General features: G+C 42.3%; 1 protein-coding gene across 1 annotated transcript in view; it reads right to left on the bottom strand.

Moving 5' to 3' along the window:
• Positions 1 to 3056, bottom strand: part of LOC140357027 (cadherin-6-like) — a 42555-nt gene extending 39499 nt beyond the window's left edge. Inside the window, exon 1 of the mRNA XM_072442002.1 lies at positions 2700 to 3056. Coding sequence (XP_072298103.1) covers positions 2700 to 2936 — 237 coding nt within the window. The 5' untranslated portion in view covers positions 2937 to 3056. The remainder of the gene's footprint in view (positions 1 to 2699) is intronic.
• Positions 3057 to 12152: the final 9096 nt, after the last annotated feature.

The raw sequence follows: 12152 nt of genomic DNA, 5'->3' as shown, positions 1-12152 counted from the left end.
AAAGCTTTTCTCATGCTTTTTCATGTGATCTTAGTTGCATCAAAAGAGTGAAAATATTGTCTTAGGGGCGAGGAAGTTGTGGCAGCAGCAGCACAAATATGACAAATATGACAAATATTACATCATGAAACTGCACATAAAGGGTGTGTTTTGGAAGGTTGAATAGGACAACATATTTTAGGTAGTGTGACTAAACTTAGACTAAACAAATAGAGTCTAAAGTTGCTTTCTAGTCATGGCAGTGATTTAGTCCTCATGTTGGCTTGTTTGGTCCTGTTCTACTCCTCGTCCAGCTCCGGTTTAGCTCCGGGTTTAGTTCCAGTTCTGATGCGGTGTGTGTACGAATATAAAGTCATCCTTAGGGAGAATTCATTCATATGACGCTATAGTGACCATAGAGTGTCAAACTTTGTAATAAATCAACCTTAATTAGCCTCAATAAAGTATGAACATTGTGTTATTACATCTTAATAAACCTTAAATAAAACCTTGTGTGTTTCTGTCTTCTTCTGTCATCCAGCTGTAGTTCAAATATGCATGAATCACTCAAAAAATCACTTTGAGTGGATTCATGACAAGGGGGAACAATTAAACTATAGTAGAAAGCTCCTTAAAGGTTTTGCATTTAAGGTCTCCATTAATAAACATAAACAAAGATGTATTACATCTTAATTAAGCTGAATAAATCAGAAAGAAAGACTTAACACCTTAATTAACTGTACTAAAACACAAAGACTTATTACATCTTAATAAACTATGAACAAAGACTTAGCACACCTTAATTAACCACAATGAAGCATGAACAAAGATTTAAATCCCAATGAACAAAAGTCTATTTTTAAAAGAATGATCCGGGTTAAGAAACATCTTCATGAATGAATCCTCTTTGATAAAACATGGACAAAGACTTACACACCTGAATAAGTTATTACCGTTATAATAAACAACAAAACTAAAGAAAAACGGTTTGATTATTCAACCTAAACAGGAAATACACATCACAACAAACAGCTCAAATCCACACGCACATGTCCTATAAATATGCGAGTTTACAGATGACAGTGCCAGACGAGCTGTTTCCTCGGCGCTCACACACAAACCTGAGCCAAGACATCTCCACGTTTCAGAGACGTGTTACAAAAAGTCCACACTCGAGCAGGAGATGAAAGCAGAGCGGCAGCGGGAGTTACCCCTGCCACCCGCTCGCTCGCACGGGTCTGGGAAGATGTTAGCTCCACATTCTGAACTCTTTTGGAAATATATCAAATTTGGATTCTCCAGGAATATTGTGATTTGCAGAAGTAAATATATAAATAAGTAAAATGCAAGCTTCTGCTTGTATAAACCTCAGAACCTCAACACCAGAGAAAGCTGACCAGATTGACACTTGGTGATATATTATATAAGTTATGCATTACTTTATTTTTGTAATGTGACATGTTTCAGACGCTCCTGCTTGACTCAGAAGGTCTCGTGATGTTACAGTGTCGTGAATTGCCCGCTTGATTTGCAGTGCGGCCGCTCTCATGCATTTAACGCGCAGTGTGCAGGACATCGAGTGCTCCGGGGGGCACCAGCCTGACCAGGCAGTACACACTGAATGAGAGAATGCGCAGCAGCAGCAGCAGCAGCAGCAGCACAATTTCTTTTGCAATTAAACAGGGAAGCTAGAAAAGGCCCACTCTGTCTTCAGTTCTTTATCCATTCAAAACTAAGGAGGACTCCAGTGACGCCGCTCTCTCTCTCCTCCACAAGCCTCAGTTCAAACAGACGCAGACACATCAAGAACAAAGCTGAGAACACCTACACATTCCATGAAACGCAAGGAGCAAAACGGTCTATAGATGATGAGACCTCATATTCAGTGGTTCAACTTCTTACAAATGTTTAAATCATGTTTTCATAAATGCAACAGAAAGCATCAGTAGTTGAAGCCTGAAGTGTTTTCTAGAGCCTCGATCTGTTCTGCATAAGAGCAAGAAAAGGGCTCCGGGTGTCACTGAAGCAGAGGCGGAGCAAGGATATTTAGGTACTGTGGAGGCCCTCGTAATAAACTTGAGCTGCAAATAATATCATAACTAAAATGCACCAGAATGCAGAAAATTATATTATTTGTGGTATTAGCTTTTTGGTTGAGGGCCCCAGACCCACTTAGGATTTTTATCCATCCATCCATTTTCTACCGCTTGTTCCCTTTCGGGGTCGCGGGTTACTGGAGCCTATCCCAGTGACTTCGGGCCTGAGGCGGGGTACACCCTGGACAGTGGCCAACTCGTCGCATGTTATTGGATCAAGGATTTTTATTAATGCAATATTTATAAAATTGTATTTACATCTATATATAAACACAAAGAAACTAAGTAGTCACTTTAAGGTTGTATCTCTGGGGGCAAAGGGGGCACCACTGAGCATTTCTGCTGAGGGCCCCAAATGGCTAGCAGCGGCCCTGCAGGTTTGAGATCCAGAAACACTCCCATGAGCATTGCACAGAGACGAGGAGCCCTATCAGCTTTTAAAGACCCGTGATACTCAAGTGGGACTGCAGATGGCGGTGTTCCCCTCAACGCAGGTAAGAGAATGTGTGTAAATGTGTAAAACAGCCGGCAAGTCACGTCACCATAACATCACGTATTTATAAATGTACATATTTTCATAAAACTTACAAATAATGATACTTTTATTACAAATGTGCATCTTACCTTCCCGATGTACTGGTAGTCACTGCCCGTGTACTCCTCCTGCAGAAAGAACTGATTCCACATCCATCCTCTCCTGACCCTCCGAAGCCCCGCCCCCTTTGCTCCTGACCCCGCTTCTTCTCTTCCTGACTCCGCCCTCATCTGTTCCACGCTCCACCCATCCAGAAACAGCGCACCGGAACAAAACCATAGTCCAGCAGCCCCCAAAAGAAGAAGAGCAGGGAGAAAAGTCCTCATGTTGTCCACAGACCAGTGCAGGTTCCACCAGGGAGAAGCGGCTCTACCGTCCCAGCAACGTCACTCCAGACTGGGGCACGGGTCTACTGACCATAGTCCTCTGGGGTCCATGCACTGGAGCAAAGCTGGAACACAAGAGAGTAAAGAAAATAATGGTCACTATTTCCGTTCACTATTTTCTCTTCCATCATTTTGACCCTGTTTTGACTGTAGCAATCTCTTTATACATTCTGCATACTCAGATCCAGGACCATTGACTAAAGACACTCATTTTACAGTCACACTATAGAAGTGGTGAGCATAACATGTTCATCCGACGCTTAAATGTGAAATATAGAAAATGTTTTGTTACATAATTATCTGTGTAATATGTTATACAAAAATGCAGCATAAACACTCAAACCAACAGAGAAACTGTGATAATGTGAATGGAGGCAACTGAAGGCAAGATAAAGCAGACTGTAATCCTTTTTCAATGATTAACTGCTGTTAGATTTGCTTTATCATCTCTGGTTGTGTTTCTTGTTCCTTGTTCTGTTAAAAAAACAAAAAACATTGGAGCATTGACTTAGAATCTAACAAAAAGGCAGAAAAAGAGAAGCTAAGTGCAGCTTCTGTGCTCTAAAAAACAGGAGCAGATCGATAAATCCATCCACATTCACAGGGACGATCTTAAAGAAGCTCTTAAACAGCAATTACAGAGAAAAGGCGAGACGCTTTCATCCTCCGTTCCTCTGCCACCAAAAATATATTAAAACCTCAAATAAAACTCACTTCTGGTTGGATTGGAAGAACAAGGACTTCATTTTATGTATGTAGTAAATGAAGTATAATTAGAAGTCAGGATGTGAGAGTGAGGACATTTGTACTCTGCATTTGACCCATCCTTCAATGCCACTAGATCAGGGGTGTCAAACATACGGCCCGCGGGCAGCATCCGGCCCGCCAAACGTTTTAATCCAGCCTGCCGAACATTTTGAATTAATATTAATTTTGTATTTATTTTTTTCGTTCATAGAACCGTAGTTACATTCGTAACCTCCATCCGTAATCTCTGTAGATCAACTGTGATCTGAAGTTGTAATGCAAATAAACTGAAGCAGTGTTGGTAAAATTACACTTGTTTTTCTTAATACATTTCAGTTTATGAGAACAAACGTATTTGTAATTTCTTTTAATCGATCCAGTAATTGCTTCAAAAACAGCGTAGGCTAAATAAAGCTATTTATTTCTTATATTTTTTATTGTTTTAAGTTTTACGTTATGTTCGGCCCGCAACCCAGCCTGAGCCTCGAAATTTGGCCCGCGGCCCAAAATGAGTTTGACACCTCTGCACTAGATCCACCTGTGGACCCATCTCCAAGTCTGGAGCTAGTCTTGGTCCGGACCGTAGTGGGTGGATTTTACTGCATGTTTAGGGAAACCCACCCAGACACGAGGAGACACCTGCAGACTGCACAGAGAGAGGCCCCGGGACACTGACCGGGCTCCAGACGGATCTGTGTCTGAGTTCTTCACATGAGTCAGTCTGGGAAGGCTCTGACCGAAAGCCATCGGGACGTTAAAAAAACACTTCAAACTGATTGGTCGAAGCGTCGAGACAGCAGAAGAAGCAGAAAAACTGAAATTGATGATTGGCCCGTTAAACCACTGGTGCGGACTACAAACAATTCTCAAAAAATGCCAGAGTAATCTTGGATTTTCAGCTTTGGTACAGTTTAGTACAAACAACCGAGTTTACTGTCTAGAATTGATACTCGTCTTCATTTTCTTTGGCTCCTTTCTCTTAAACTGTGGCCAACTGGTGTTTTCACAGATTTATTCTGCACCGCACGAGCATTTGTGTGACGAGGTTTTAAAAAAAAAATGGCAGTAAAACAACAGCACATTCAGTACAGCGTGGCTAAGTGTTAGCTGCACTTGATGCTAATAATATTGCTCTTTTTGCTAATGAGAGAAAGTAGAGGGTACACCCCCCTGTCCTGACACCGTGGAGTCACTTTCGGACAGTTTAGGGGCCAGTTTACACAAAAGCTGCGCAACACACAGCGGTCTGCAGCGTTCACAGGAATAACAGTATTGAAAGTTAACGGACTGTAGGTCTGCAACGGATACACGGAAGCAAATACACAGATACACGGACGCAAATGTACTGATGTATTTTAAATATCGATGTATCACCCAGATGTATGGATCGGAGTGGATGATATACTTTATGTATGGCAATAACGACAATATGATGTCAATGTAAGAGAAAAGTGCCTAAACATGTTTTTCAAAGCATTAGCCGCGGTTTAAGAATCAAATGTAATGTCACCTCTTGTTTCATGAATTACAATTTCAATATCATAAACAATATGCACAATATTTAAATTGCATAGATTTAAAACTACATCAACAATATTATTTAAGTATACATTTTTCAATACATTGCCCTATGTATGTGTTCAGTTGTAGGAGGGACAATGCAGAAGAGGAAGTTAGCATATGCCGACTGTATCTTTCCCACTTCAATTATCAATTATTATTTTTCTCCATAATAAATGTCTAATTGCAGCTTCATCGTGGCCGTCTCTCCGCCTCTCGCATCGCCCATGTCCTCTCTGCAGCACTAGGGGGCAGCACTGCCTCTGCCCCTGGGTCGCCTCATTACCTCCCTGCTTTACGAGGGAGCTGTAATTGAATCAGGTGAGTAAGAGGCAGGAGGCTGATAGATTTTGGCTCAAAGCTCCGAAATCCTTTAGCTTTTTCCCCCTTCTCTTTTCCTGGGCCTTGTACTTTCATTAGGGCCCTCTGCAGCGGAGCAGGAAATGTTCTGGTTCAAAGGGATTTTGCTCTTCGGGGCCGCGGCGAGCGGTAAATGAGAGCAGAGGCAGTGGAGCAGAGGTGATGAGGGGAGGAAGGACACAGCTACATTTTGCTCAGTCACGTCTGTTTCACTTAAAGGTGCACGGTGTAACTTTAGGAGTCCGCCACCCGCCTGTTTCCATGGACATCTTGTTGCCAGTCCAAGAGGCTACACAGTCTGGCATTAAACATAATAAAACAAAACCCTCAAAAGCATACACTCTTGTGAGCAGGGTCGCCACTCCGCAGATTTGACTTGTAACTTGGCTTGGTTGTGTTATTTGCTTTGTCTCCATGGAGAAAGATAATTCTCTGATTTTATCTACATGGAGCAGGTGGTATAAATGGTATGGTATAAATACACCTTTAATAAATCAAATCTAAACTATATTGTGGTTGGATTACACATTTAAATTATGAGGCCGATCTCAGCCATTCACAAAATGACGTTTAGAAATGTCAATGTACTTCCTGTTTCTCCTCAGCTTTTCTTTTTCTACATTTATTTCACTTTTCTGCAAAACCTCTGCGCCGCATTTTAACCTCATGTAATTCATTATGCACTGGAAATATCATATTTTCTGTCTTGACGTCAGTGTCGTGCAACAGCTCATGCTAACGAGCGCTAGCATTGTTTTGCTAAGTCTTTCGATTTAACTAACACTGTGGTCAGTGTTTGATGAGAAATTATTATTATTTGCTTTTTGCCGTCTTATTCCGTCCACCTGTCCTTCTGTGGGAGCCGGATCTCTGCTTCACTGTGGAACTCCTCCTGGTTTATACTTTTTTCCCAAGGAGGTTTTGTAGTTTTTCTTGGCCGAGAAGGAGGGTCGAAGGACGCGGGATGCTGGGACATTGCCAAGTCTCTTTGAACATTGTTTAATCTGTTTTTCACTATCGACCTCCGAGGAAACTGCTCTTGTGATTTTGGGCGTTATAAAAATAAATTGAATTTAATTATTTTCTTTTCTTCTGAGTCATCTCACTCTAAAGTATAATAGTATTTCACTGCGGACCAGTGGATACATGGTTCTTTTGACCAGGCTCCAGGCTCAGATCTGGAGGACTGTTTCCCCAATGGCAGCATTCAAATGTGGGTCAATAGCAGTGATGTTATCTCACAGGCCGACCATTATCTGAGCACGTGTCTGCTTGTTCCATAAAGTGCGCGTCCTCCCTCGGCGCGATGTTGCTTTTAATTGAAATCTCCACACTTAGTTGAATCTGTGGTCTGCTGAGCTGGGTACCATCTGCTCCAGGAGATTATAGGGCAAATCCCACATCACAGGGCGCATGAGGAGGGGGTACACAGAGGGAGGGGGGCAGGCAGGCGGGCCAAGGGTCACGCCATTAACAATCATAGCAAAAAGACTGCAAGATTAAATGTATTATTCATAAATGCTTAGTATCCATATCCAAAGTAGGGTAACACTTTATACTAATTACTTGGCATTACTTGTATTTATAAAGCATTTATAAATGTGTAGTTTAATAATCATTAGCTTATCATTGAATGTTCATCATACATTTATGGAACTTCCTGGTTCCGTCAAACGCGATCTGGACATGAAAGTCATTGCTTTTGCTTTTTGCTATGTTTTCAGGTCAGTGCACGGTCAAATCGCCAACACATTGCACTATAAGGTCATTACTTAGTACTGTTTCGATGTTTACTGGTACTTACTTGTATTTGCAAGTTAGCTTTCAGATTAGCAGTAACGCTACCCGCGGCGGAAGTCACGCGAGATTTCATAACTGAAACAACGCGAGATTTCAGGCGCTCTGGTGTTAAGGTTTAAATTCAGCTTCATAAGCATTTGTATGCATAGTATTTTATTTATGTAACGCAAACAAAGTATTTATGAGTATTTATTGAATCAGTGTCGAACAGTGAGTAAACATCCTAATATCATAGTAACTACTGACTAACTGATAACTACTTATGAATCACATCCTTACAATGAAACCTCTCCTTCTGTTTGACTCCTGTGCTCCATCTCCACCGCAGCAGCAGAACCGACGGCCTAATTTCCACCTCTTCCTCTTCACCACCGCTAAAGTTTGTCCATCCCATAAACTATTCATATGTTTGTGTGTGTCCTGGTTCATATGTCTGCTCTCCATCAGGGACGCGCTTTGAACTCAATGTGATGTCCAGTTTTGTCTCTGGGATAACCCAGTTTGGGTGTTTACCAATCACACCAAAGTGGGTTAGAGGGAAGTGTGTGTGACTTGTCCAATTTCAGATGGAAAATTCTTCTGTATCACGCTCAAAATCAGTCAATTCAACAGAACAATCGTGGGTTGATTGTGAGCTTTTACGCACAGCAAGACCTGAACTGACTTTTGTAGTTCAGTCTGCAAGATAAATGGCAATCAAATGGACTACAGTTATTCAGCAGTTACAATTACCTTCGCAAACAACAACTTATCCTGTCTAGTAACTCTGTAGTTTAGACCTCTGTACAAATGTTCTGGATTAGTTTAGCAGTTCAGATTCATGATTGGGTTTAAAATGTGAACTTTAAATCACAAATTGATTTGTAATGCAAAGCTTGTCAGAAGAATACATTTGTTCATCTCTAGTGCAGTTCTTTCTTGTCATGTCAATCATATTGAGTTAGATTTAGGGCAGAATTGCTCTGTCGACTAAAGACTTGCCCTTTGCATCGATCAGTTGATTAAAGGGGACAAAGCTCTCGAAACCATTGGGTCTGTATGATCTGAGCATGTATCTGACCCAAAGTGCACTCACAGACCACAGGAGGGCACAACAGGTCTTATACAGTTTATTTTTTTTTCAATTGATCTGACACAAATGTCTCTATTTCGGCACAAATTCCACTCCGTGATCAAACGCTCTGCTTATATCAGCACAACCGTATATCCAGTTTCAAGCCTTAAAGTGCCTCTGACAGTTTGGACTACTCACTAAACTAAATACTGTTACAATAAATATATTTAACATTTTCCTTAACATATTTTTATCCCAGAATAGCATTTTTTTTTTATTTATAAGTTTACTTCCTGTTTCTAATTGATGACATCACACTCGGAAAAGACCTGGCTCGGTGACCTCTGGGACAAAACTCATCTCATGTCACCAGTTTCTTTCATTTGACAAATACAAACGTGCCTTTATTTTGTTAAATTAATAATTAGAGAGTCCAAAAAGTTGTTTTTTGTGTAAATTCTGCATAAACTTTGGATGAAATGAGTCTCCCTTGAGTGATGTCAGTTCCCGTCATTTTCTACAGATTTTAGAACATTTCTCCACAAACAGCTACTTGATTGGTATAAAACTATAATTCATATTTACAACAGGTATAAATACATCACATAAAATCAAAATTAGAAAATGATAAAAGCCTGTCTATAGGCACTTTAACTCTCCAATCAAAATTACAGAACACTTTTTAAATTAAAATATGTAAATTGTTTTTGCAACTTTTTTGTGTAATATTTTCTACATATTTGCTGGCTAAACCAACAGAAACAGTGTGCTGGTGCTTTAGGTCACAAACATGTCTAAAAGTATTCACAAGAATGTGCCTTTATGATGGTGAAATAAGTTTATAAATCTGATCATTGTGTCTATATTTTAACCTGGGTTTTTTGTTCACAAAGTTAGATTCTTCAAACATTCTGAAGAATCTAACATATTGAGTGAATATGTTTTGCCAGATTTATGAAAAGTTTCAGAAAATGTGCCAAAGCAATTGAAAAAAAAAAATAATCACAAATGTCTGTACAAAAAGCTGATAGAAATGTCAAAAGTTCAGTGGTTCAATTTTCCTGTAAAAAGAAGTTGAACTTTATTTATTCCCAAATGTTATTCAAAGTCTTTCTACTGCTGTCCATACAAATTCGTATAATTGCTTTGACTAAATGACTAAAGGTCAGCATTCAGTTTTCCTGTCCAGATATAACAACATAACTCTGCATGACAGGAATGAGCCATTTTAACATGTAATTGGTCTTTTTGTATCAAATATAACTCAGGTGTGCTTCTGTTCCGGGCGAAAAGTGAATTGCAAATTTGTATGACATTTGCGATATATGTTTAAAAATCAGGATTCTGTTCAGCGTTTACATTGTAAACAACTCCGGGAGCCAAGATGGAAATATGAACTGATAAACGAATAGAATCCTATGCATTTCAGGATGTGTTTGGAGAGATCTACAGGTACAGATAGTCTATCATCTAAAGAACTGTAGCCTTTGCAATGTAATAAATGCGCCAGCTCAAATTGTGATTTCGATTCCATTCCATTTGGAGCGTATGAAAACACCAGCCTATAACTCACATCGTCTAACTCACCCACTCCTTTCTCTCAAACTGCACACAACATCTGACTACATCCTCATGCATTTCCTCCTACCACTGCTTTCCTGATAAATTAAAGTGAATGATTCATCGCTGGTGTCATGTTCCTCCAACAAAAAAAAAGTTTTCTCTCCCAAAGTGTGAGAGGTAGTTTATGGTTTATTCATACTGGTTCTTCCTCCCTTTCTCTCCCCGTCTCTCCTCTTCCAGGGGTCGGTGGTGTGGACTGTGAGCCAGGATGATGGCTCTCGGACAGCCAGCCCCGCGTTGGAGACTCCAGCTGCTACTGTTACTGTCAGCATCCAAAATGGCACGCTGCTGGCTTCTAACTCTTCTCTCTCTCCTTCCTCCCTCCCTCCCTCCCTTCCCTTCTCTCTTCTTTTCTTCCTCTCTCTCTGGCCAGGCCTGTTCCTACCTCCCCGCTCCATCTTCCCCCTCTCTCCTCTCACTCTATACACTGGTGACATCCTGCGATTTCTCCAGCTCTAATTGGTCCTCCGGGAGCGGTTGCCTGCCTCAGCTGCCTGTCTGGGAGGTTGAGGGGCCGGTTGGCAGAGGTGCAGCCCAGTCTGGTGATTGTCAGGAGAAGGTCAGGGACATTTATCAGTGTTTGTGAAGATGGAGCGTGGAAGGAGACGGAGCAGGAAACGTGGCACTGTGTACGAACCGGGGATCGCTCGGAGGACGCCGTTGGCTGAAGTTTGCAGATGGGGTGGACTGACAGGGCTAGAGGATGGGGTGGAACGACAGGGCTAGGAGATGGGATGGACTGACAGGGCTAGGGGATGGGGTGGATTGACAGGGCTAGGGGATGGGGTGGACTGACAGGGCTAGGGGATGGGGTGGACTGACAGGGCTAGGGGATGGGGTGGACGAGGGTCTATGACGAGGTTGGCTGATGGGGTTAGATGAATTGCCTGTACTTTCATGAATAAGATGGAGAGTTGTTTGCAAGTGTACTGTATGCGAGTGTTTCGAAATAGTCGATGTGGACAAGACTCTTAGATTTCTGCACGTCATCTTGGTTTGGAAATGTGTCAGTGAAGATCAAAAATGCACTTTCGCAGATTGTGAAACGGGCTGGCGAGCTGATCGGACGGCCACAGTGAAGCAGGAGTTTATTTACACCAGCAGCTGCAGAGACTCCAGTGTGATGCCGGACCAGAGCCAACTCTGAACGCTCTGTTTCAGGACCTGCCATCGGGGACAAGAATGGTCCTGCAAAGATATAGAGACAGTTTTGTCCCAGCAGCTATTGTCTTCTTAAACAAGCTCACTCGACGTAATTAACTGATGGATCCATTATTTCTGTTTTGTGCGCATGTTTGTTTGATGCCTCTTAATCTCTGCAAACCAATTTACCCAAGGGTACGAATAAAGACACAACCTAACCATGTGTGTAATATATTGTCTATGATCTATAATATTGATAGACATTTTTAAGATATGGAGCCACTGCCAGGGACAAACGAAGACTACCCCATTGTGTGCTCTGAAGAGAAGGTGACCATCTCCCCAGGACAAGTGCGTTTCCAGGACATGTGCGTCTCTAGGACCTGTGCGTCTTCAGGACCTGTGCGTCTCCAGGAACTGTGCGTCTCCAGGACCTGTGCGTCTCCAGGACCTGTGCGTCTCCAGGAACTGTGCGTCTCCAGGACCTGTGCGTCTCCAGGAACTGTGCGTCTCTAGGACCTGTGCGTCTTCAGGACATGTGCGTCTCTAGAACCTGTACGTCTCCAGGACCTGTGCGTCTCCAGGACCTGTGCGTCTCCAGGAACTGTGCGTCTCCAGGAACTGTGCGTCTCCAGGACCTGTGCGTCTCCAGGAACTGTGCGTCTCCAGGACCTGTGCGTCTCCAGGACCTGTGCGTCTCCAGGAACTGTGCGTCTCCAGGACCTGTGCGTCTCCAGGACCTGTGCGTCTCCAGGAACTGTGCGTCTCCAGGACCTGTGCGTCTCCAGGACCTGTGCGTCTCCAGGAACTGTGCGTCTCCAGGACCTGTGCGTCTCCAGGAACTGTGCGTCTCCAGGAACTGTGCGTCT

The sequence above is a fragment of the Eucyclogobius newberryi genome, unplaced genomic scaffold (genome assembly GCF_026437365.1).
Source record: "Eucyclogobius newberryi isolate DKJ021-1_F unplaced genomic scaffold, fEucNew1.0.hap1 SCAF_121, whole genome shotgun sequence".
Classification (NCBI taxonomy): domain Eukaryota; kingdom Metazoa; phylum Chordata; class Actinopteri; order Gobiiformes; family Gobiidae; genus Eucyclogobius; species Eucyclogobius newberryi.
The sequence above is the reverse complement of the archived record's forward strand: the minus strand, read 5'-3'. Positions and strand labels throughout refer to the sequence as shown.